The sequence below is a fragment of the Pseudonaja textilis genome, chromosome Z, assembly GCF_049901715.1.
Source record: "Pseudonaja textilis isolate UNSWEBS1 chromosome Z, rPseTex1.2, whole genome shotgun sequence".
Classification (NCBI taxonomy): Eukaryota; Metazoa; Chordata; class Lepidosauria; order Squamata; family Elapidae; genus Pseudonaja; species Pseudonaja textilis.
In genome coordinates, this window is record NC_142008.1 from 83,097,117 (window position 1) to 83,123,293 (window position 26,177).

Below are 26,177 nucleotides of genomic sequence, written 5' to 3' on the forward strand. Positions count from 1 at the left end.
CGGCGCTGCGCGCTCACAATCGCTGAAAGTTGGCGCGCAATTTAAATCGCTGTCGGCACGAAGCTACAGCCATAGCCGCCTACGCCTTGTAAGGGCACGAAATTTAAACAGACGTCAGTTACGGCGCTACAGCCTAGCCGCCAAGGGCAATATAGAGCGTGGAAACCCAGAGAGATTCTAAGAGCTGAAACACTAAGCTGAAATAGCACTGCGAACTGCAGCTGCTACCACACAAACCCAGAGAGATTCCAAGAGCTGAGACACTGAGCTGAAATAGCGCTGCGAGCTGCAGCTGCTACCGCATCCAGGGCCTGTATTCCCAGTGAGATTGATCAACCTGCCACAGGTTGAAACCAAACATGAATTCAAATCCGGCGTTCCCGCCATTTAAGCCAGACGAAGACAAGTGGGACTCTTACAGGAGCCGTTTCAATCATTACATTGATGCTGTTGGGCTGGCCGACGCTACAGACAATAAGAAGAAATCATTTTTCCTGAGTTACTGCGGGGCCGCAGTGTTCGACACCGCAACAGCACTATGCGCCCCGAGGGAGTTAAAGAATGTTCCATGGTCTGAGCTGCTGGAGATACTCTCCAATCATTATTCGCCAAAGCCGTCGCAGATCGCGAGACGCTTTGCCTTTCGCATGAGGAAACAAGCAGATGGAGAAACCATAAACCAGTATATGGCCACCCTCAGAACCGCAGCCCTTCATTGTGAATTTAAAAACTACCTCGATGACATGCTCCTGGATCAACTTGTCTGTGGGGTCAGAGACACGAGGCTACAGAGGCGCTTATTGGCCAGAAAGGACCTTAACCTCGCCCAAGCAATCGAAGAAGCCCTGGCCGCTGAGCTAGCCATACAGTCAGCCACTGAAATACAGGGAGGCGCACCCAAAACCAGTCCAGTCACTGTGCATTCCGAGGAAGCAGTGAACGAGGAAGAGCCTATTGAACATTCAGAAGTCCACCGCCTTAAACCATTCAAGCAACCACAGGTAGGAGCTAGACCTAGAGACGGCAACGCACCTAGGCACACCCAACTTTGTCTCTCATGCAGTGGTCCCCATGCCAGAGTGATGTGCAGGTTCAGAAACGCCACCTGCAACAATTGCAACAAGAAAGGGCACATCGCCAGGGTGTGCCAGGCAACGCACGTGACCCCACAAAAGACATCTTCCTACACCCCTCCGGGGCCACCCAGGCAAGTAGAAAATTGTTATACATGCTATCAAGCTAACCATACTTTTTTGACTCCTAATAAAATACAACTTTCCATTCATTTAGAAGGTAAACCCTGCCTTATGGAGGTCGATACCGGGTCAGCACTCTCGATTATTTCGTGGAGCACACTTAAGAAAATACGTCCCAGCCTGTCCAGGAAGCAACTGCAGAAGAGTCGCCTATCCTTGAGGGACTATCAAGGGAAGAATATTCGGTGCTCGGAACAGGCAAGTTCCTCGTCAAATTCAAATCCTTTAAAGGCCACCTGCCATTAGTGGTAGTTGATGGTGCCCTTCCTAGTCTTCTGGGGTTGGATTGGTTCCCTTTCTCGGCCTTAGCTTAACGGGAGTACATGCTGTCTCATCCTCCGATACCGACTCACTCTTTTCAGATTACGCTGACGTATTCAGTGATGAATTGGGCTGTTACAAAGGCACACCTATATCCTTCTCGGTAGACCCCAAGCAGTTCCCATCTGCTTAAAGCCGTGAAGAGTACCATTTGCTCTGCGATCTAAGCTAGATGCGGAACTAGACAAATTACTCAAGCAAGGGGTAATTGAACCCACAGATTTTGCTAAATGGGAGACACCAATTGTCACACCCTAAAAAAGGATGGTAGTATAAGAATGTGTTCAGACTACAAGACCACAATAAACCGCTATCTGCAGACTAGCGCATACCCAGTGCCAGTAATCCAACATTTACTTCACACATTTGAACCAGGAACTATATTCGCCAAATTGGATATGTCACAGGCATACCAGCAGTTTCCTGTGGACAACCAAACGGCCGAATTGCAAACCATTGTTACCCACAGGGGGCCTTCTGATGCAAGCGCTCCAATTTGGCGTCAGCGTCGCCCGGGCATATTCCAGTCATTAATGGAACGGATCCTGCAGGGCCTTCCTGGTGTGGTTCCATACTTTGATGACATCTTGGTTTCAGCCCGGGACAGAGCCCAACTTTTCCTCAGAGTAAGAGGGGTATTGGATAGGTTCAGACAGCATGGCCTCAAACTAAAAAAAGAAAATGCGCCATAGCCACTAAACAGGTGGACTTTCTTGGATACCGAATAGACGCCTCTGGCATTCACCCGGTGGAATCTAAGGTCAAAGCCATTCATGAGGCACCCACCCCCTCTTCCAAACCAGAGCTACAAGCCTTCCTAGGCCTGCTGAACTTCTATGCATCATTCCTGCCTCACAAAGCTTCAGTGGCCGAACCACTGCATAGACTTTTAGACAAAAATACACCATGGCACTGGGGACCCAAAGAGGAATACGCTTTTAGGGCAGTCAAGTCACTACTTACTTCAGACGCTGTGCTGATTCAATTCAACCAGCACCTGCCACTGGTTTTAGCTGCTGACGCCTCACCCTTCGGGATTGGGGCCGTATTTAAGTCACAGGCTTCCCAACGGATCCGAAGCTCCGATCGCATTCTTTTCTCGAACATTTTCAACTACGGAATGTAATTATAGTCAAATTGACAAAGAGGCCCTCGCTGCCGTAGCGCAGTTAAAAATTCCATGAATTTTTATTCGGGCACAACTTCGAACTAGTTACAGATCACAAACCACTGTTGGGACTTCTCTCCGGGAGAAACAACGCCGCAAGTCTTGTCACCCAGGATGACAAGGTAGACCTTATTCCTGGCGGCTTATTCATACAAATTAGTTCACCGCCCAGGAAAAAACCTCAGCCACGATGACGCCCTCAGCCGCTGCCCGCTGCCAACACCCGTGGAGGATCCGGCCCCAGTACACACCATTTTCGACACCAGTGAGTTCAGCATTCCAGTCACTGTGAGAGACATTGCTTTTCAGTCCAGAAAAGACACACTTATCGCCCAGGTCCTGGACTGGGTAATGGAGGGGGTGGCCGGGTAGTAATCCATCTAATGATTTTTCACCATTTAAAGTCCGCCAACAGGAGCTTTCCAGTTTACAGGGCTGCCTGCTTTGGGGGACCAGAGTTGTCATCCCGGAATCTCTGCGCAGACCCGTCCTGAAGGCATTGCACGAGGGGCACCCCGGCATTGTCCGAATGAAGGCATTGGCCCGGAGTTACGTCTGGTGGCTGGGCATGGACGACGAAATCGCGAAATGGGTAAGCTCCTGCCACCCCTGTCAAGAGTCCAGGCCTGCACCTCCAATCACCACTCCCACCAAATGGGAAAGCGCCAACGCACCATGGTCGCGGCTGCATATTGACTTGGCCGGCCCATTTCAAGGCAAGACCTTCCTAGTAGTTGTAGATTCATTCTCTAAATGGATCGATGTGGCCCTTCTACTCACAACCACCACTCGAGCAATTGCCCAAGCTCTAACCCGTCTGTTCGTCACACACGGTCTGCCGGACACTATAGTCTCAGACAATGGCCCTCAATTTACGTCCACAGACTTCAGCCGGTATGTCACCAACCTGGGCATCGGCACATTCTAATGGCCCCTTTTCATCCCTCGAGCAATGGACTGGCTGAGAGAGCTGTCAGAACTGCCAAAGAGGCACTAGCCAGGTTCACCCAAGATGACTGGCACTCCAGGCTCTCTCGATTCCTTATGAGCCAACATTCGACCCCTTGCACGGTCACCAACAAATCTCCAGCCGAGTTACTAATGGGCAGACGCTTAAGGACAATACTAGATAGACTGCACCCTCACTATTGCCCAGACACGCCAATTGGGTCTAACAGTAGGGTCAGGAGTTTTGTATTACAGGACCGAGTTTTCGCCAGGAATTACGCAGGCGACCCACTGTGGATACCTGGAAAGATCGTGGCCATCACAGGTCCCCGATCGTACCGCATCCAGTTGGAAGACGGGCGCATCTGGCGGAGACACCTAGACCAAATACGGAGCCGTCCAGCCGAGCTCGCCAGTACCGACCCAGAGGCTGCGGTGACACTCCAAGCACCACACGCAACTCCTGACTGGGACATCCAGGGCGACCAATCCCCTCCAGCCGAGTCAAGGGAACAGACAATAGACCGGAACCGTCCACCAGAGTCATCGGCCCTTCCGACCGACTACCCCACCGCACTAAGTGGCTGCGACAACTCAGCGAGCCGGCCTGAGGTCTACGACCACGCGCAGGTGGCCGACCAGCTCCCAACAAATCCAGCTTCCGCTGCCCCGAACTCTGTACCGCCTGGGGGCTCACCCGAACTGCGCCGATCAGGGCGATCGCACAAACCTCCCGCATACCTACAAGACTATTCATGTTCGTATCTGGGGGAAGGGGTGTTATGTCCTCGGGCTGACACCAGTTCTCCATCAGGTCCGCTCTTCCTGCGGGGCGTTACACCCCCATTGGTTGGCTCCTTCGACAGCCGGCTATAAAAGCCAGCTGCTAGGTTGAGCCAGCCGCTGTTCGCTGGCAAGTCTGCTGTTAGCAATGCAGACGCGACAGCCCCCTTTATTTCCGAATAAAGCGTGTTTTGAGAAATGCTCTGGTGTGGCCTCCCTCCTTTTCGAGATCTAACATATATGTAGACTTCCAATATTCTTCACGGCAGTTGTAAATACAGTTATATCTTAATCTTTCTCTTTATTTATTCTCTTCTTTCTGCAACATGTTCTTTTCTAATCATTTTTATGCCAAAAGAGTCCATAAGGGGTTTCTAGTTACCAATAAATGTAGACATTGTCTACATTAGTTTATGCCTCTCAGCAAGATCTTCAATTTTGTCAGCCATTCCTTCATAGCTGGTAGCATTTGATCTTTCCATCTTTATGGATAGGTAATAATCTTTCCATAGTGATTATATATTGAAATAATCATCTGCGATTTTTTTCTGTATATTCATTAGTCCTAAAAATAAAAAATCTTTCAACTGAATATTATTATTTAAAAACCTCTATATAAAAATATGTACTTGAATTCAATATTTTTTAGCTTTCTTACATATTCACCAAGCACGTATGAAGGTACATTACATAACATTTTATATTATCTTTGAAATATATCTTTAATTACATATCATTTTATATTATCTTTGAAATCATAACACAATAAAATTTCATCTCCTTTCATATTTTTCATTGATCAATCTGTATTTTATAATCAAAAATTTTAGTCATACATTATTTAACCTATATTAAATTAAACTGTATTAAATTTCAACAAAAGTGTGCAATTTTTAACAACTAGTTATTCATAATTAGTGCACAATTGTATTTTATATTCTCTCTCCATGCCAAAATCTTTTTGTCCACTTTGAATCCTTTTGATAACTGCAGATAGGAAACCATTTATAACTATATACTTCTGCAATTAATTGGTCTCTTTACATACCCTAATTAAAAATTCCCCTTGATGATTTTCCAATAATTTCCTATAGGTCAACTTTGCTGTTTCTTTTCTACGCTATACTTCTTGAGGCGAGATCCACAAAGGTGTTTTCTCCGGAGGATGGAATCACAGTTCAGATTCATTGATTTGATTAAGGCTCCCCAGTTTAAATAATCTGAGCAATAAATTCAGCCAAAGGGTTGAGTTGAATTACATGATCTTTGGTTCCCATCGCTTTCGTCTCCCGCCATTGCAGTTAGGGCTGGATCCTGTCCTGACCAACTAAGCGCATCCTTGGATCTGTTTCTTTAGTCCCCTTCCGTGTCCCCGCTCCTCGCGCCCCTTTCTTGCTCCTGATATGATCGCCTCGGAAGTCTTCAGGAGACGTCTGACTGATGGCGTAAATACTTCAAGAGCAAGAAGTAATACTCCTGTTCTGGGACTGGGAAAATTTCCCTATATCCCTGAAGGAAAGAGGGTGACGCCAACCCACGCCTCGTCCGTGCCAGGAGGAGTAGGAGCAGCAGCAAGGGTGCCAGGTGGGTTCGAACGATTCCGGAGCAGCAGAGATGGCTGAAGTTTAAAGCGGGGCATTAAAGAGGGCGGACGGCGGACAGTCAACCCTGTGCCTTCCAGGCAGGAGAAGCAGGAGGCGGAGGAACCCATGTCTCAGGTTGCTGGAGAGGCTGCGCCTTTCCGCCTCAGCGGCGCCTCCTGATTTTTCCAAGTTGTGGGGCGGTGGCTGTTTCGTGTAACTTGCTGCTGTCCGCTGGCTAGTGGAGGTGAAAGCCCGGCTTTGATGGCCTTAGACGCGCTTCTGGGTTCTGGCCCTCTGCTGTTCCTGGGTGAGGATTGACGTTTCCTTTCTACCTACCATGGTTATCGGGTGGGTTCCTGGCTACTTGCACCTATTCTTGCGTAGAACACCCTTCGATAGCTTCACGACAGGCAAATGTTCAACAGGTGCGCTTTTTCTGACATCAGTCATGCAACTAATATGCCCTGGGACCCTTGCCGGAAAAGAGAATGGCGTTTGTAATTAAATCCTGCTGTCAGTATTTTTCTTCTCTGGTAGGGATTTCCAAGCAATTTATAAGCTTGTAAAAGTTGTCTTATGAGTGAGAGAGGCAGCATATAAATTAAATCAATCAATAGCATATGAATTTAATAAATAAATTAATAAGAAAACTCCCAGCAGGTTTGGCATCACTTGTAGTGTTGCTGCTTGTCCTGGATAGGAACTCTGCTAGGAAAAAAATAAACAACTTATCCATATCTTATATTTACTTGAACAACAAAGTGCTTGCAATTATGACTGTGACTTTGCAATACAAAGAGAGATCTTTTTTTTTAGACGAGAATCTCTGTAGAAAGATAGCTTAGGCTGCTGTTGTCAAGACTTCATCCCTGTCCTCTTGGAATATAGTCAAATCTATTCCATCAACTGAAAAACCTTGCTCATTAATGATAAATCAGACTTTTTCATTCTTTCCTTCCTTCAGGTCTTGCTATAATACGCATTTTTTTTATGACAAGGGAAACAGAAGTAGGGAGATTTTTTCCTGTGCAAAATATATCATCAATTAGATTAGGCTGCCTTGCTACAGCATTGCTTGGCAGGATACTTATTAGTGCCTAAGTGCCTATTTTTATCCTGTGTGTTTATTTTAAGGGGCCTTAGAATCCAGGACAGTTTGAAACAAGGTAAAAGATAAAAGAAGACCGCTCTGGTTTAATCACAAACCAGCCTAAATATGTTTGTAACATTTCTTTCTTTTTTTTGAAAAATCTTTATTGAAAATTTAAAACATTAAAATATAAAATACAATACAAATATTTAAAATGAAAATGTTGTGTATATTACAATCCATTTTGACAGTGCTTACACTTCAATTGTTATTCCAGTGCATATTTTATACTATTTATTCTTATGTATAAACATTTCTTATGTAAGTGTTTTTGCTATAATGTGGGCTTGTGGATTTATTAAGTTAGATTGTTTATTATCTAAGTTTTGCAATCATATCATTAAATATCACTAACAATCTATTACATTATAGAGAATTGAAAATAATTATGGTACTAATTTGCATTGTATTATAACTTTGTATTTATAAACTCATGACATTTCATAGTATTGGTTTTTCAGCAAAAGAGAATCAGGGTTATTTGAAAATATTGGCATTGCAGAATATATGTCTGGATTGGTTTATCTGATGGTTTTTGGTAAATACTTTCTGACAATTTTATTAAACATCACATTATTTACGTATATTGATACCAGTGTAAATATTGGAATATTTTCTAGTTCTATGGCACTTGCCTTGAGATATTGCAAGTGGTTTAACTGGATTACATGTTTTTCTGGAACTCCTGGAATGTTTTAATACTAGTAGTCAACACTTGGTGATGAAACACACTGTTAAAAAACATCCATGCCTTCCTACTTAATTCTTTTGTTGGGAGACTGCTGTGTTGTTGCTTTGCCTGGAAATGAAGTGTACTTTCGGGACAAAGATCTGTTCGTATATCTGGTGAATAATGTCCATTAAGTATTCCAAAATAATGGAGTTCAACTGCTGGAGACAAAATGGAGACATTCATATTGCTTCTTCGACAATAATGTGGAAGTAGTTTGCTGTATTCTACAATATTCCCCCCCCCCCCCATATTTCTTCTTTAGTCTACCAACCCACAGATCTCATATTAAGGTATTGTGATGAAATGCTTAACAGACCTAGGGAAGATAAAGGAGGTAACAAGACAATTAATGAATTAACAGGGCTGTCACTTGAGCCAGGGAAAAAGGGAAATGTGAGAAAGAGGATAATTCCATTTTAATTATAACTTACAGTAATTATACTGTTATGCTATAACAGATAGACATTTGAAACATATTAATATTTTCTGTAATTTATAAGTAATAACATTTAATTCACAGAGAAGCAGGTGAATACCACATGCAGTCAGGAGAGAGCGAGAATGAGCTACACAGCTTTTGTACAGGTGCAGCTGTTTTATTGGTACCCTGTCTACTAAAGTTTCAGCCATGTATGGGCCCAGCACAATCTTTTTTTTTTCCAATTTGTATTGGTAATTTTGAGATAGTGGTATGCCAATATTAGCAGTATTTGTGTTTGTTTTCAACCTTACGTGTGGTAGCTTCTTTATTTATTTCTTTATTCATTACATTGTTAATTGTTGTATCCTTCAAAAAGATACCTGTTTTGAAATTTTAATGTGGATAACTTTAATTAAATTATAGGTCATATTTCTGGCTTTGTGTTTCGAGCATATTTAGTTCAATATTTTCCCCTCTTATTTACTATCTTACTTTCAAAGTTGAACTGAATATCCATATTTTCTAATTATTATTTTGAGTACCATATCCACTCTATATTTAAAAAATAAAAAACCTTTCATATTTAATATGTCAGATGTCTGAGCAGAATTATGCTTCTTTCTGAAGATTGCAGGCCTTGCTTAGTTAAATACCTGTGGAACTTATTGGCTTTACCAGTAAGTATTTTATTAGATTGTTTCATTTACATATGTGAAATTTAAGTAGTTTAATGATACATCATATTTTAATCAAACCTTTAGAAACTACCACGTTACTTGTACTATTTTTCTGCACATCTGTCATAATTGAGACAAATTTTAAACTTCTGTTACAGCATTTTGTAAGTATGATCCTATCTTAAGAATATTCTCATTTTAAGTTACCAAACTTGGAATTATAATACTTCCCATAATCTAATATAATTTTCCTTAAATATGCTGGCTAAGAATTCTGAAAACTGGGATCCCAATGTACCTGAAACAAGAAGTTAGAGATTGACCAATTATTGCAAACATTAATTATCTTTTGGTGTTATGAGCTCTTTTTTATTAACAGATTTCTTATATGAGGCTGAATTCATTGCTTAAATATTTCTTGTTGAGCTTTAATATTTATATTATATTAAATATTCTTGATATTTGGCAGTTTGTATTTATATACTGAATTCTAATCTAGAAAGATTGATCATTTAAAAGAGCCAGAGGGATACTCCTGAAATTGCCATCAATTTATCAGCTTGCTCAATTGGAGTAGGAACAACACTGCTTCTAGGGAAAAAAAATTTCTGCTGGTGCAGCCATTTTTTTTACTTTGAGTGGCTTCTTCATGCATGCAAATTTGTGAAAGAGTATGTAGGTGTGCAAAATTGGAAGTATTTGGATAAGTTGCATCCTGTAGGCAAGAATAAGGGTGAGGAAAGAATAATTTATAAACATCACTATTCATTCTAAGAAAGCTTTAGTAAGAGGAACTTGTTTTGTACAATTGATACGCTATATATCTGAGCCTAATACTGATTTAAAACAAACAAACAAACTCTTTTGGAAAGAGCTAATAAAGGGGATTGAGGATTAATTCCGGGACACCAGCTGAAGAAATTCTTACACATGTTTATTTGAGGCCTCCTGTGGTGAAAATATTATTTAATAATAATGATTGTAGACTGACATAGAAGGCTATATTGGAATTGGTGAATAAAGGTATCTTTGAGATTAATTTTAGTCATGCTTGTTCAGAAATCAATGTAAGTGATCCAATGTGATTTGCTGTCTTATGTTGGAACTTTCAGCAGGGAAAGTAGCCAAAGTTATTTGTAGCTAAATTAGCTAAAATAGCTAAATTTATACATAGTAACATAGTCTATTTTCTGTGGGGAAAATTAAGTTTGGTAAATACTAATTTAATCAGTTGTAAACAACATTCTAGTATATTTGACAGTTTCATAGCTTTTACAAAACCAGTCTCAAGCATAAACAGCTACTTTTTAGAGGAAAGGTACGTAGTTCTAGTAGTTTTAAATTGGACATAAAAAGGTAAAGGAGATCTTGCAGATTTTACTCTGCTAGTCGTTGCTGACTGTAAGGGGCAGTGTTCATGTGTGTGTGAAGGCTATTGAGCCAAGGCTGTCCGAAGACATTTCTGGGGTCATGTGGTCAGTATGACGTCATGGAGGCTGTTATCTCTATTTATGTACTCACATTTGCATACTTTTGAACTGCTACCAGTAGATTCACAGGAGCTGGGACGAAGGTAGGAGCTCAACCTATTGCATGGTACTCAGGTCTTGAACCTGGGCTACCGGCTTTCCAGACTATAAGCCCAGCATTTTAATCACTGAGCCACCACATCACCAGATCTATCATAGTGAAAAATGGAAGTAATAAATTACAATCTTCTACATGAAAACCTAACAAAATCTAAGTGAAATAAATTATCAATATATCTTCTTTTATCTGTTTCTAAAATGTATTAGAATATGAACAAATTTCAGTACTTTTGTCAATTTAAGTAAATAAGGAAAATTGCTACTGTCTTCTGATGTTTGCATTAAATTTTCTACAATATGAACATAAATAAATAATATAAATAAATGTATATTTATTGATACTTTGCACATACTGTTTATTTCCATGACTTTTAATGCTCTATTTTTGTATATCTGATAAAACCCCTTCAAATCTTGTCAAGTTTCTCTCAAAGAGCAAATATGTGGAGCAAAAATGAGCACTCAGCTTTTCCTTTTCTGGGGAAGTTCTGTTAGCTTTTTTTTAGCAAAGGTGTGTTAATCTGCCACTCTGCTACGAGAAGTAGATCTTTCAAATAGTTGAGGGCAAATGTTATGAGGTATTTTTTTTAAACTTTATCGAACATAGGTAATGTAAGTAATCTAGAACAGGGGTCCCCAACCTTGGCAACCTTAAGACTTGTGGACTTCAATTCCCAGAGTTCCTCAGCTTTACTGGCTGAGGAATTCTGGGAGTTGAAGTCCACAAGTCTTAAAGTTGCCAAGATTGGAGATCCCTGATCTAGAGCAGGGGTCACCAATCTTTTGGACTTCAGGGACCGCCCAACTCATAATTTTAAATCCCGTGGACCACTAATATGAATTTTTACTGATGGTGGCTTGCTGATGTTTTCCCAAGGTCTCTGCAGAAAGCAGCAGAGACCCTGGGAAAATCCCAAAAATTGTCTGCAGGAAAATTCCCCACCCCATTTTCCTACCGATCGATCATTCTTTATTTGGGATTGCAAGATACTGTCTCCAGCTCCATTCTCAGGGAGAGGGAGAGAGAGACAGACAAACAGACAGATAGACACTTTTGGCTTCATGCAAGGAAAGCAGCAGAAGCAGCGGAAGTCTTTCTTTCTCTCCCCCAAACTCTGCCAGAAATCAGTCTTTGTGAGAGTTGTCACACCGGCGCAGCCTCTTGGAGAAGGAGGACTTGCAAGGTCCCAAAGACCTGTTTCTGGTGGAGTTTGGAAGAGAGAAAAAAATACTTTTGCTGCTTTCCTTGCGTGCAGCCAAAAGCAGAAGAAGAAGCAGAAAGAAGCAGCCTGGTGACCAGGCCAGGCATGTGGGGCACATGGGGCAAGCTCCCCCCTCTGCCCTTCCCCCCTCCCCTCACTATCTCGTGTTGTTCGCAATGCAAGTGATGCAAGCCTTGCATTCCTGTGGGCTATGTGGGCGGCGTAGCCTTGTGTTCCCGCACAGCCTGGATTAATTGCTTTGGGGGGTACTTTGTGGGTGATATTTCTCTGAGGACCACCAAAATTTTCTTGTGGATCACCAGTGGTCCCCGGCCCACTGGTTGGTGACCACTGATCTAGAGTATTACAGTATGCCATTCAGAAGTTTTTCAAACTGAATTTTTTCTTAAGACATAACAAAACCCACATTAGTTGTTATGATTAAGAGAATTGTATCTTTAGAAACAAGAAACAAGCTGTACACTTAGTAGAAGTATTATTGTAATTTGAGTCTAGTTACTTGAAATATACTTTTGAAATGATTTGCCGCCTTCTCCTCCCCAACTAAAGGCATAGTCATTTTCAGCTCTGTGACTAGCAGTGAAAATGCAACAGCCAGCCCGGAAACCAAGAAGCTTTCCTGTGATTACACGAATGGAACATGTACAGGTAACAGATGGATTGTAATTCCTGATAATAGCGTTGATTTTCAATAATGGTGAGGAAGACATTCAACTGATTAATTGATGTAATTAAGGTGAAAGACTAGAAACTAAGAGACTGGGACTTCTAATTGCCCTTTGAGAATGGGGTGGTTGAGTGACTATGAATCCATCCTATTTGTTATGGGGGAAATAAGTAGAATTAGCACTATCTATGCCATCTTGAGTTATATAGAAAATGAAAGCAGGAGAGAAATCTAATAAATACATAATTTCCATTGTAATTACATGTAACAGTGCACAATGTTTTAGGAAACTGGCAATCATAATTAGTAAGCTTTTATTTTGCAATATGTTAATTATAAATATATCATGTTTTAATGATTCCTAAAAGAAATATATATGCATACATTCAGTTACTGACCGTCATTTGAATCTGTTTATTATGAAATTTATTTGCCTCTCATTTCCTGTCCAATTAATAATAATACCTTAATAAACAGAATCTACATTAAGATTATATTAATACAGTAGTGCAGTTTTTAACCCAACCCAAGACAGTTGTCAAGAATGGAAAATATCTGGATTTGGAAGAATTATCCTTGAGTCTGAAGGTGCAAATGCTTTTGAATTTTCAAAGGTGTCAGAGTAGATGTAACCCATGGGAAAAACAAAACAAATATAAAGTCGAATAGATCAAAGACATGTAATTATTGCCATGCTAGAGAAAGAAATAGGTTCATGTTCTATATATTTGCTTGCTGATGAGATCTCTAAGAACCAGTTCAGACTTTGCATAATGTAAGATCTAAATCTCTCTCAACTTTTGCCTTGCCTAATTTCTCATCGTTCAAAGTTTCACTAGGCTTATTTCCCATCTTGATAAATCTGTTTTATTTAACATCCATCAGTTGTTTCTAAATTGCTCTTGTTGTATCTTGTCAAGCTTCTTAATTGAATATAAAACCATTTCTCTCCCTTTCTTCTGCCCCGATTTTCTCTCTTCCAATTATTTATATATCATACTCTGCAGCTCGAACTCATCAGTTGTCTTTGCTGTAACAATCAATCACTAAGGTAGAATATCAGCATATAACCTCACTTTGCAAAAATGAAACCAGGAAAGCTAAGCTCAGAATGAATTAAGATTTGCAACAAGTGTCAAAAATAATAAGAAAAGATTATTTCAAAATATGAAAAATAAGAAAAAAGTCAAGTAAACAATTAGTCCACTAATGGGAGGAGATGGAAAGGAAGTGACAGAGAGCAGGGAGAAAGCAGAGCTACTTAATTCTTTCTTTGCATATGTCTACACACAAAAATACCCCAACCTACCAAAAACAGAACCATAAAAGATAGTCTAGGAATTCAAATTAAAATAGACAAAAAAAAATGATAAGAGAAGACTTGTCCACACTAGATGAGATTAAATCAACAGGACCTGCAGAGTTCTTCAAGAACTGGCAGTAGGGATTTTGGAACCAAAGATTCTGGAGAACCAGGGAATTATCAGAGGACTGGAAAATAGCTGATGTGGTTAAATTAAATTCCAAACCAATCAGCCTGACATCAATGCCTGGGAAAATCCTGGAAAAGATAATCAAGCAACAAATCTGAGAATATCTAGAGGCAAGCAAAGCTATAATCAGAAGCCAACATGGCTTTGTCAAAAACAGGTCATGCCAAACAAATCTTATTTCATTCTTGGACAAAGTGATTAAATTAATGGACCAGTGAAATGCAGTGGACTTAGTACATGTGGATTTCAGTAGGCTTTTGACAAAGTAGACCACGATCTACTTCTTGGTTAGCTAGAAAAAATATGCAAGAGAGAGCACTACCAGATGGATTTGTAATTGGCTGACCAACCATACTCAACATCTAGTCCTCAATAGAACTCATCTAAATAGAAGGAATCATGTGGAGGACAAGAGGAAGGCAATACCTCAGTGTTTAATGGAGCTACATCAGAGGTGGGATTCAGCCGATTCAGACTGGTTCAAGTGAACCGGTTGTTAAAATTCTGCCCAGTTTGATGAACCAGCTAATCCCACCACTGACTGGCCCTGCCCTTGCCTGTTTTTCAGATCATTTCCAGTTGTTTTCCAGGCTGTTTTGGACCATTTTGGGGAAGAAAACAGACCCCAAAATGGTCAAAAATGACCTGAAAAATGGACAAAAATGGGATGAAAAATGGCCCCAAATGGTCATTTTCTGGCTGTTTTCCAGATCATTTTCTGGGCCATTTGGGGGCCATTTTGGGGGCATTTCAGGCCATTTACCAGGCTGTTTTGGGTTATTTTCCAGTGAAAAGGGGCCCCAAAATGCCCCCCTCCCAAAAAACCCAGCCAAAAAGACCAAGCCAAAACCCAGCCAAAATGGCCTGGAAAATGACCCAAAACATGGCCTAGAAAATGGCCAAAATCAGGCCGAAAAATGAAGGAAGGAAGGAAGGGGTTAATCTAGCTTTAGCTTAGTCTCTTTCAGAATTGCCTGGACAGAAGTCTTGTCAATCCTTCTTCTTCTGCTATTTATTTATTATTTAGGGGTGCAAATGGGCCTTAATTGTAAATTGCTTCTGAGGATTCAATAGGATTTATTGGCTCTGCCACCTTAGGTGTGAAGCGTTGGCTGTTATGACACAATATATTGCTTTTTAATAAGCTCAGCCTCCAATGTCTTACTTTCCTAGGCAATGGGAGCAGAATGCTTTGCTGGTCTCTTCCCATCCTTTCACTGAGGGGGCGGGGATTTGTACCAGAAAATTGAGGGTTGGTTAACTCTTTCATTTCTGGAAGTGTTGCATATAGGTCCAAGTCCTGGGGAAAGAGAGAGTGGCTGGAAGACAGGGCTGGGTGTGATGAGTGACAGTGAGTTGCCCACACCCACCCAGTCACATGATCACCCAGCTACACCTACCCAACCCATGCAAGTCATTAGGGCAGAGAACCGGTTGTTAAATTATTTGAATCCCTTCACTGAGCTACCTCTACATGGAGGAAAGTAAGCAATGGGTATCCAAAGGGTCTGTCTTTGACTCAGGACTCTTCAGTTCATCTTCATAAATGATTTAGAGACGGAATAGAAGAAGGACTCATCAGATTTCAGATAACACCAAACTGGGAAGAATAGTCAACAGGCTCAAATATAGGCTCATGATCCAGATGGATCTCGGCAGACTTGAATGCTGGCAAAATGACAAAATGAAATACATTTCAGAGAAAAGTAACATTTCACACTTAGACAAGAAAAACCAAATGTACAAGTACAGATCAAGTGAAACCTGGCTCAATACAATAACTCTGGCGGAATCTTGGAGTTCTGGTAAACAATCTCTTAAATATGAGCCAAGAATGTGTTGCAGCCACCCAAAAAGCCAATGCAATCTTAGGTGGTATTAACAGAAAATCAAGATCACATGAAATGTTAATACTACTTTATAAGGCCTTAGTAAGACTAGACTGAAAACTGCATCCAGTTTTGCTCATTACAATATAAAAATATGTTGAGACTAGAAAGAATGCAGAAAAGAGCAACAAATATGATTAGGGAGTTGGAGATTAAAACATATAAAGAACAGTTGCAGGAATTGTGTATGTTTACTCTAATGAAAAGAAGGACTAATGATGATGATGTGATAATATTGTTTCAATATTTGAGCTGCTACAAAGAAAATAGGATCATCCAATTCTTCAAAGCATTAGAAGGGAGACAAGAAGCAAAGGTTGGAAATTAATAAGGGAGAAAGTAATGACAATGACACTGAGAATAATAAACCAGTGGAATGTCTTATCTTCAAAAGTTGTTTCACTACTGGAGGCTTTTAAAAAGTAACTGGACATCCATTTGTCTGAAATGGTATAGGATCACCTGCTTGAGCAGGGGGTTGGACTAGAAGACCTCCAAGGTCCCTTTCAACCTTGTTGTTCTATTGTATTCAGTGGTGGGATTCAAATTTTTTTATTACCGGTTCTGTGGGTATGGCTTGGTGGATATGGCTTGGTGGGCATGGCAGGGGTAGGATACTGTAAAATCTGCATTCCCACCCCACTCCAGGGGAAGGATACTGTAAAATCTCCATTCCCTCAATACCCCACTAACCAGCTTTCCAGCTCCATTCTCCTGTGTAGGGCAACAAAAGAAGATCCAGCCAATCAGCTGGGACTCAGGAGGCAGGGAATAGATGGGGGCAGGGCTAGTCAGAGGTGGTATTTGCCAGACTATTCAAAATTTCCTCTATCGGTTTTCCAAACTACTCAAAATTTCTGCTGCTGGTTCTCCGGAACTGGTCAGAATGTGCTGAATACCACCTCTGATTGTATTGCAGTTAAACGAAATTAAAGGAACACTAAGTTACTTCACAGCTATAAGTCATCACGGCTGCATCATTATTCCAGTAATGGATCACAAAATTGTAGGGAAGATAGAGAGCAATGTTGGCAACAAACTGTTGTACTTGATGGGATTTTCATTTGATTCAACACATTTTTAATTTTTTTAAAACTTATTTCTAGCAGATATGCATTTGTTATTTATTTATTGCTCCTGAAAACCCTATGTGCTATCTTTGAATTGGACACAGAATTGATTGAAGACCTATGTGGAATTTTCCACTCAAAATGATATTCAAAGAATTAAGAAATACGATTACTGAAAACATTTTTCAAAATGAGGAAACTATGAAAAATAGCACAGCAGGAAAAAGTTAGTCACAAGTAATCCGGTGAACAAGTATTTTAAGTAGAACCTAATATATTATATACTATATTTATATAGTTATTTCCTTATTTCTAGATTTGAGATTGAGTGGGCATTTTTCCGAATGTCCTGAGGAGTACGAGTACTTCTGTGTCAAGGGAAGATGCCGCTATGTTGTTGCAGTACAAACTCCATCCTGCATGTAGGTTCCAAAACCAGACAAGCCTTTTCCCAAGAGTTAAACCTGAGCATGACTTCAATGGCCAAATATCTCCAAATATGCTCAGGCCAAATATGTATTTGTTTGAATCTGTTATCTACTATTTTTCCTCCACTCTTGCTCTCAGCACTGGCTCTCCACAGGGCTGTGTGCTGAGCCCCCTTTTGTATTCACTCTACACCCACGACTAGACCCCCTCTTGTCCCACTAACTCTATAATAAAATTTGCAGATGACACCACGCTGGTGGGACTCATATCAGGAGGAGACGAGACGGCCTATAGGTCAGAGGTTCTCAGACTGGTCTTGTGGTGCAAGAGTCATAACCTCACTCTGAACATCAAAAAGACCAAAGAATAGATTATAGACTTCAGAAGATGCAAAGCAGACCCTCTCCCACTATATATCAATGGAGACTGTGTGGAAAGAGTTCATAGTTTTAAATTTCTAAGAACTCGTATTTCCAACAAACACTATCACATTCAGGTGATATTTCCCTGAATGCATTTCCTAGATCAGGAATTCCATTGGCAGTTTTCAAGCCCTAAGATTCATCTGCATGTGCAGTTTGTTTGCAGATCTATCCTAGGTTTCCCAATCTGTACCTTTCAACTGTGTCACATTATGGTTCTCATAATCACCAGTTGGCATGGCTAGTGATGGAGTTGTGATCTAAGTCATCTAGAAGGAACCAGGCTGGGAAAGATTGCGTTAGTCACAAATGTGTACTGATGTGGGATAGGTGCTAGTTTGCAGAAATATACTTTAGTCCTGAAGGAAACAAGAAAACTGATTTGCAAAACATTTTTTTCTATATTTCTTACAGCTGTGAGAAAGGCTACACTGGGGAAAGATGTGAGCGGTTGGACTTATTTTATCTAAGAGGAGATCAGAGTCAAGTTGTGGTGGTTTCTTTGATAGTTGTTATGGTAATGCTTATCATCCTGATTGCATATATCTGCACTTGCACTCAGTGAGTATGCCCAAATGAAAGTTTGGCTTCTATATGTATTTTCATGAAATGACAAAGGTTAAGTTTAGCAATTACAACTTTTGGAAGTTTCTAATACTATATAAAACGCACATGTGCATGTGTTCCCACACGCTTGCATAATATATACGAAGAAAATAAAACTGAATTTACTATTCCTCATTGAGGTAACATTTCTTCCTTAATTCTAGTTATGTTGATACAATATATTCTCCAATATTGTTCCTTTATATAAAGCTGTAGAAAAGCTTTTTTTTTTTTAGTGGGTTAGATACTTTTAGATATACTTTTGTTACACTATTGCTCCAAATAAATAATAAATTCCATGTAATTCTTTTTAATATAATAAATAGGCAGAGAAATAAAACAGAAGACTAGGGATGACATGATAGCAGTGTTCCAATATCTCAGGGGCTGCGACAAAGAGGAGGGAGTCAGGCTATTCTCCCAAGCACATCGAAGGCAGGACAAGAAGCAATGGGTGGAAACTAATCAAGGAGAGAAGCAACCTAGGACTAAGGAGAAATTTCTTGACAATTAATCATTGAACAACTTGCCTCCAGAAGTTGAGAATGCTCCAACACTGGAAGTTTTTAAAGAAGAGATTGGATAAAATTTATCTGAAATGGTATAGGGTTTCCTGCCTAAGCAAGGGGTTGGACTAGAAGACCTCCAAGATCCCTTCCAACTCTATTATGTTCTGTTCTGTTCTATGTAACTTAGGTAGCATATTCCTGTTGTTCAGTTGCTAAGTCCTGTTTGACTCTACCAAGCCCATGGGCCATAGCATGCCAGGTCCCCTGGTTTTCCATCATCACGCTGCCCAAACTCGTGCCCACAATGTTAATCATATTATCTAACCATCTGATCCTTTGCTGTCCCTTCTCCTTTTGATTTCAATCTTTCCCAGCATCAAGTTTTTTCACTGAGTCCTCTCTTCTCATTTGATGCCAAAGTATCTGAGCTTCAGCTTTTTCAATAGCGATATTATACTACTAACTTACATTCTGTTATGGATAATCCATAATATCTGGATTAACCCATGTAGAATTTTGGACCAGAAGCCTTTGATCTTGCCTAGGATTACCATATGTATGTATGTATGTATATATGTATATATTTTATATATGTATATAATTTTTATAGCTAAAATATGTTACAGATTATCCTTTTTATAATTTTGATTTGGATTTATCAGTATATACTGATTCTTGATTTTTGGTTTTAATTATTAGTCTCAGCTTATCAGCTGCAAATCTGGTAGCCTTTTTTCTGAACCTGTGATAGACAATCTCTGTAATGGCATATAATGACATCTCTAATAATCTTCATGACAACTCTAATATTCCTCAGTGTCGGTCATATTGGCTCAGGCTATTAGAAATTATGGATCAGCAATATTTGAAGGGGAAGGGATTCCCTAGCTCATTCTAAGTTCTTATCCAAGCTGTTTATAAAATTATTAAAGAGCAGAAAATCTAGAAACAACACCTGTGGCACTCCATTTAAGAAACCTCTCCAGTTAATACAGTCAATGAACATTCAATGAACATTCATTCATTCACTGGAGATACTGGTTTCGTGAGCTGAAAATTAACAAAAATACAAGACTATTTTTCATTATTACTCTTTTTAAATATATAAAGACTTGACAGTAGATAGGGTCATGTGTACAGTCCTTTCCATGTTCCCTCTGACCTCCATTGGATGGCTAGTAGAGCTTCTGCTTATCTGAAGACAAGAACAGGGCTTCAGAGTTGAATGAAGCAGGTCACAGATCACATCGCTGCATTTGAGTTGACCTGAACGCAAATGTTGCTCTGCTTTGATTTTAGTTGGAGATAACATTCTCCTTCAACATAGACATACACTTGTAATACTTACTTAGTTGTATTGGAAATCAATTGTTTACAAAATATTGGTTAGACTAAATAATTTGTGATCATAGCTAACAAATTTGTATTATGAATTTGTAACTCATAGACTTAATTTTTTACTTCCTTTCAAAGTTATTGTCGGAAAAAACGTAGAAAGAGGAAACAGGAGGAATCCGGGACTTGTGATAATCAGCAGCCAATGAAAACTGATGATATACATGAGATGGATATTGAATTAAGGTAAAGAAGGTTCTGAAACTTTACATGCTGGAAATGTGAAAATGAGGGATAATTTATTTTATTTCCCAAATTAATTATATTATTTTTATTTGAATTCATAATATTTTCTTTAATATAAGTTTGTTTTAGTTTAAAGGATTACTATACTGAATGATACTTATCAAATGAATGTTTTAATGGTAATGTAATGAGAAAGCAATATTTCTCTTTGTGAACCGGCAAATCATAATTAACTGATTGTTTTCACTGGTATCTTACTGACATAATGGCTATAATCTCCTTTTTTACTAGCCAATACTGATGGAAATGTAATCAGGACATGACTTCATTTTGTTTCTTAAGATATTTTTCTAGATTGAGGGTTTCTTTATTCCTAAATATTATTTTCTTTCACATAGGAGAAAGCAAATTATCCCACACCAAATGGATTATGTTTATTTACATTACATACATATGTTCCATTGAGAAAGTACACAGGAAAATTAAATGAGAAAATGAGGAATATTTTGTTGTTATGATGGTAGAAAAAAGCCCCTTCACAAAGAGTATAGCAGGGTCATTTCAATTTCAGTATTCAGGAAGATCATATAAAGAGAAACCTGCCTGGCCTGCACTGCCTCTCCCTTTTGTGAACCATAGCAAGGGATTTTGCACATATGCCCTCTGCTCAGCTTGATTTGTAAATGAAAGCAATGGAGAAGTTATTCTTCCAATACATGCAAAAGTTCTGGAAAAGTGAGTAGTCAAAGAGGATGTAAAAGAAAACAGACCCACCCCTTGACAGACACTTAAAAAAAGAAACATGTGGATGATAGTATCATATTCACCCCAAATTCACGTGAATTCACTTTGCTATCTGTTTGTGACTTTTTCTTCATCAGAGGGTGAAAAAAAAGAGTAGTTCTTATGAGCCCAATGATTTGCTGAAAAACTACACTATTGTGCTTTCACTTTTTTGCGATAGGATAATTTTCAGAAATCTTTTCATCTTATCATATATTATATTGCACCAGAATGATGAGAAATAAGTCTGTAGTTCTCTGTATGCTTAACCCATAATAAGCAACTGCAAAGATCAGAGGTATTTACATCTGATGAGTATCTGAACTACACAATAATAATAATAATAACTGCTTTCTTTCTTAACTCTACAGGTAAACAAAAGTGCCTGCTGGCAAATTCCAAAGACTTGTGCCCTTTTCCTTTTGAAGGCTTCCCTGAGGACTAGTGATATGAAAATAAATAAGGAAAAATAAACATGGGTATATAACTTCAGTCACTGATGTGATATCTGCCAAAATCTATTATTAATATGAGAATAGTAGTGATAATATTGGGAATCCTGGAATTTTCTTATATGTCTGAAAGATTTTAGAAGCATAGTATTTGAATTTAACATTCTTCAGTTTGTCAATCTGAAAAGGAACTTGGTGTTTTATCTTCAGTAAAAACAGATAAAATGTCTAGTAGTATAGCGTATTCTAGAGTAACTAAAATAGGCACTTGGGCAGTTATGTTTAGTTAAAGTTTCAGTAATAGCTATACTTTTATCAATAGAAAAAATATCAATAACTCCGAGTTGAACCGTGGAGTCCCTGGTCAGGGGTGAGATTCTACCAGTTTGCACCTATTCGCTAGAACTGGTTGTTAACATTCTAAGCAGTTCAGAGAACTGGTTATTAGAAGAAATTACTGGCCTAATCCTGTAAGGAAGGCAGGAAGGAAACATTCTGGTGTTGCTTACAGAAACTGCCTCTCCGTTAACCCTTATTACATTCTTGGCAGGACTAGACTTCCTGTCTCTGGAACTTCTCTGGAGTTTTTCCCCCTACTTTGCTGGTACTTTGCTGGTACTTTGCTTGAGTGACCATTCAGAGTTACAATGGCACTGAAAAAAGTGACTTATGACCATTTTTCACACTTACGACTGTTGCAGCATCCCCACAGTCATAAGAGGCCAGGGGAGGAGATGCATGCCTCGATGTGAGTGATATTGAGTTGGCCCCAGCCAGCCAATTACATGACCACCAAGCCATGTCCACCCAGTCACATGACCACCAAGCCATGCCCAAAAATTTGAATCCCACCCCTGTCCCTGGTGTTCTCTGAGCTTGGTTGTTTGCTTGCAGGTAATATTTTCAGCACTAGAAGAGAATGAGCTTTGCTTTCTGTTTATATCCAGTAATTTGCCCTATTGGTGTTGGTAGGCTACTGAATGTATATAAATAGAAAGTAAATTCTACTCCCTTGTAGCGATTAAGATGTTACATATTCAGATAACAAATGTCTGCAAACAAGCTCAGAGAGCACCAAGGATTCCACAGCTGTAATTTAAATTGGTGATTTCATGTTTTATATGGCGTTTTTGAACTACCTATTTTCTTTTACCTTTAGCTTTGCTGCTATCTCCACTGAGAGGTGGAATATAACCATATTAATATGGCTTTGCAAAATTTCACTGTTCTGAGTCTATGCTTTAGATTGGATTTAGAAAGGCATCATACATGTGAAGTCATACATAGCTTGTTGGTATATTGGTTGCACATAATGTAATTTACTCTCCATATCACCCTCTAAAGGTCTAGGTCTGTGATGGCGAACCTATGGCATGCATGCCGCAGGTGGCACACACAGCCCTGTCTGTAGGCACGCTTTCATATTGGCCTGCCACTGGGCCTCTTTCTTGTACTGCACTTTCTTGGCTGCACTATAAGCAAAGACTCCAGAGCAGGGTTGTCAAACTTGTAGCATCACGTCGGGCATCAGACTTTGCATTGGGGTCACTGACAGCATATACAATAGGACCTTGGAGGTCAGGCTGCTGTCAACTAATCGTTTTGGCTCTTGATGTCAGACCTGATCTGATGTCCTGGAGTTGCACAATGTGATTTCCAAATGCCTTTCAAAATGTAATTGTTCATGTACATGGTGCAAATCTTATTACAAATATAAATATTATATTTATATAATATATAAATTATGGCATCTTGTTGTATATGATGCTTCAATATGTGTCATATCTTTCAATATATGAAGGGATGGGAGTCTTTATTATTTTTTATGAAACATATCACTCTTCCACAGCACTTAAGAGAAGAAACTTAGATTGTGTTCAGCAATATGAAAGGAATGATAAATCTTACAAGTTATTAAGAAAGCCTAACCTGAATGAATTGTATCTGTAAACTATACTTTATAATTGTAGTTTGATGTCTACCAAATTTGGGGTGACTGTCTTACAATGTTAAGAAGATATATTTATGTAGTTTATCTGTAGACAATAATGAGACCAAATCCTAAATATTACTAGTATTCTTTATCATGATGTCTATGATTCACACATATCGGTTATCAGCTATATTCAGAACTTCCTAGAACTTATAGAATTGTATGATGTTGGTGGCTTCTGGTGAAGGTGGCTGACTAACCAATCTGGGGAAAAAGCTCCATGAAAGGGAGTTTTCTCTGGATGAAAGCATTTTAAATTTACTAACAAGGAAACTATGTTCCCCACATTTACAGGACTCTCCTGGACTAGGAAGAGTCCTGGAATCATCCCACAAGATCCTCCATACAATAGCTGTCGGCAGAAGATTTGGGGAATTGTGCTTCAGAGCAGTCAGTGAGTCATTCAGCTGGGGGCAGGTCTGTTTTCAACTTTGCTGTTGAAAAAGCAGCTGTTTTGGAATTTATTTTTCAAATGGGCAATAAATCACGGCTTTCTTAAAAACTTTATTAGATTATTATCTTTAATAAGGTAAAAGAGACTCTTTTCAGTCAAAGCCTGTTACTCCTTCTTGAAAATCTGCACCATTTTTGAGACATCCTTATTGCTGAATGACAAGGAAGAGGGCAGCTGGTGATGAACTAAAATAAGGAAATGTGGAGTGCATTTATTTTAACTTTGATGGAGAAACATAAGGATCTTAAAGTTGTGGTTTTATTTTGTCATTTATATGAATCTGTTACTCTTACTTGATGTTGGTATTAACATCTCTAACTTTGGACTATTTGTTGTTGGTTATAATCTTCTGATTTTAATGAATTCTGATTGGCCAGGAAATACCATTTGTTTTGTAAAAGTCTATTCTTTAATTATAAAATGGAGCTAAAGAATTGAAGATGAAGAAATATTAAATGCATCAGATTGCCAAAGTTATATTCAAGAAGAGTTTAAATTAAGAAAAAATCAGTTTATAGGTCAATTATGTTCTAAAGAGGAGCAAGAAAAACGAATTACTCAAATAATTAGAAGAATGTTGAATAATCCAGAGATGCAATTATTTGCAGAAAGTTAACCAAACCACAAAGGATATTCCACAAGTATTTAACAACGCAAAGGACATAACTGTAATTTTAGAATACAAATCTTATACCAAACAATTATACCAATTATAGATGGTTTAAATGCAAGCTTTCCAGCAAAATGAAAGAAAATTCTTTCAATTAAATCAACAATCCACAAGAGAAGAAGTTTAGGACTTTTTCTTTATGGATACTAATAAGTTAAGAATCTCCTGAGCAAAAGAGAAATTTATATTTGTTTGATAGACATTCCAGATTTTTTTTTAAATTTATGAGGACATGTTGGAAAGAGTGACTTAATGAGCTAACTGGAGTAAGGATGGAGTAAAAACTCCATGTAACTGAAAGAAAGTTCCAATGTATGATTCCATGTTTATAAAATGAATTTGTTTTTCTTATATGTACTGCTTGGGTAGTTCCTAAAGTTAGTTAACTTTTATTGAAAGGGAATTTGAATGTAACTATGTTAAGAGGAAGTTTAAAAAAGGAACTATTAGAATTTGTTAACTTTAGAAATGTTTTAAAAGAAATATTTGGAGTTTTAAAATGGATATAAAATAAGTTTTCCCTATAAGGTTAAAGAAATTGAAAGAATATAGTGAATTTTATTAATATAAATGAAGATAAACTACAAAGATTAATAAGCATACACACACACACACGCACACACACACACACACCTATATATACATCCATACATCTCTCTCTCTCTCTCTCCCTCCCCCCCCCTCTCTATATATGGATCTTTGGTTATTCGGGTTTTCTCCCGTGTAAAATTGGAAGTATTTTGGCGACGTTTCAATGAAATCTCATTCGTCATCTTCAGGCTTGTGTCTTCGGCTTTGTGCTTCTTGGAGTAATGTGAGCTTGCAGCTGCTTCTTCCTTTTAACTGCCAGTGGGAGTTTGACTTGACTGGGTGGGGACTTGGCTGTGTTCTGATTGGGTGGGGGTGTGTTCTTATTGGTTGGGGGCCTGGCTGTGATCTGATTGGTTGGAGGGTTGGCTGTGTTCTGATTGGCTGGGGGTGTGTTCTGTTCAGATGGGGGCTTGGTTGTGCTCAGGTTAGTCTTAGTTGTCGGGGGATTTGAGCTGGTGAGCTGTGATCCTGTTGTTTGGTTCACATTCGTGGTCATGCCACATCTTCACGTTGGGCGTCTGTTCGCTTCATGTATGGGTCGGCGGGGTTTGAAGTGGGTAGTGATGCAGCTGCGGTATGGCTTCTGGTCCGTGGTCGTGTCTCATCATCTGTGTGGGTGTGAATCTGCTTTCTACGTGGAAGTGTGGTGGTAGCATCAAGAAGCACAAAGCCGAAGACACAAGCCTGAAGATGACAAATGAGATTTCGAAACGTTG

At 39.3% G+C, this 26,177-nt stretch overlaps 2 protein-coding genes across 2 annotated transcripts; both read left to right on the plus strand.

Moving 5' to 3' along the window:
- The first annotated feature begins 743 nt into the window (after nt 1-743).
- Nucleotides 744-6,098, plus strand: LOC148124119 (uncharacterized). The gene is made up of 5 exons (XM_087917186.1): nt 744-1,207; nt 2,047-2,203; nt 3,161-3,639; nt 3,747-4,454; nt 5,834-6,098. Exons 1-5 carry the CDS (start codon nt 744-746, stop codon nt 6,096-6,098), a joined length of 2,073 nt encoding a protein of 690 aa, XP_087773312.1.
- Nucleotides 6,099-6,200: 102 nt separating this feature from the next.
- On the plus strand, nt 6,201-23,153 carry BTC (betacellulin). The gene is made up of 6 exons (XM_026717335.2): nt 6,201-6,366; nt 12,402-12,500; nt 17,288-17,393; nt 18,237-18,383; nt 20,411-20,518; nt 21,673-23,153. The coding sequence occupies exons 1-6, from the start codon at nt 6,321-6,323 to the stop codon at nt 21,674-21,676; spliced, it is 510 nt and encodes a 169-aa protein (XP_026573120.1). The 5' UTR covers nt 6,201-6,320; the 3' UTR covers nt 21,677-23,153.
- The last annotated feature ends 3,024 nt before the right edge of the window (nt 23,154-26,177 follow it).

What these genes read in the sequence shown, in the direction of transcription:
- BTC (XM_026717335.2), top strand. Translation starts at nt 6,321, where the DNA reads ATGGCCTTAGACGCGCTTCTGGGTTCTGGCCCTCTGCTGTTCCTGG. An exon ending in CACGAATGGAACATGTACAG is followed by an intron (nt 12,501 to 17,287) that starts GTAACAGATGGA and finishes CCTTATTTCTAG; the next exon opens with ATTTGAGATTGAGTGGGCAT. An exon ending in GTACAAACTCCATCCTGCAT is followed by an intron (nt 17,394 to 18,236) that starts GTAGGTTCCAAA and finishes TATTTCTTACAG; the next exon opens with CTGTGAGAAAGGCTACACTG.
- LOC148124119 (XM_087917186.1), top strand. Translation starts at nt 744, where the DNA reads ATGCTCCTGGATCAACTTGTCTGTGGGGTCAGAGACACGAGGCTACAG. An exon ending in ACCCCTCCGGGGCCACCCAG is followed by an intron (nt 1,208 to 2,046) that starts GCAAGTAGAAAA and finishes TGTTACCCACAG; the next exon opens with GGGGCCTTCTGATGCAAGCG. An exon ending in ACGTCCACAGACTTCAGCCG is followed by an intron (nt 3,640 to 3,746) that starts GTATGTCACCAA and finishes GGCACTAGCCAG; the next exon opens with GTTCACCCAAGATGACTGGC.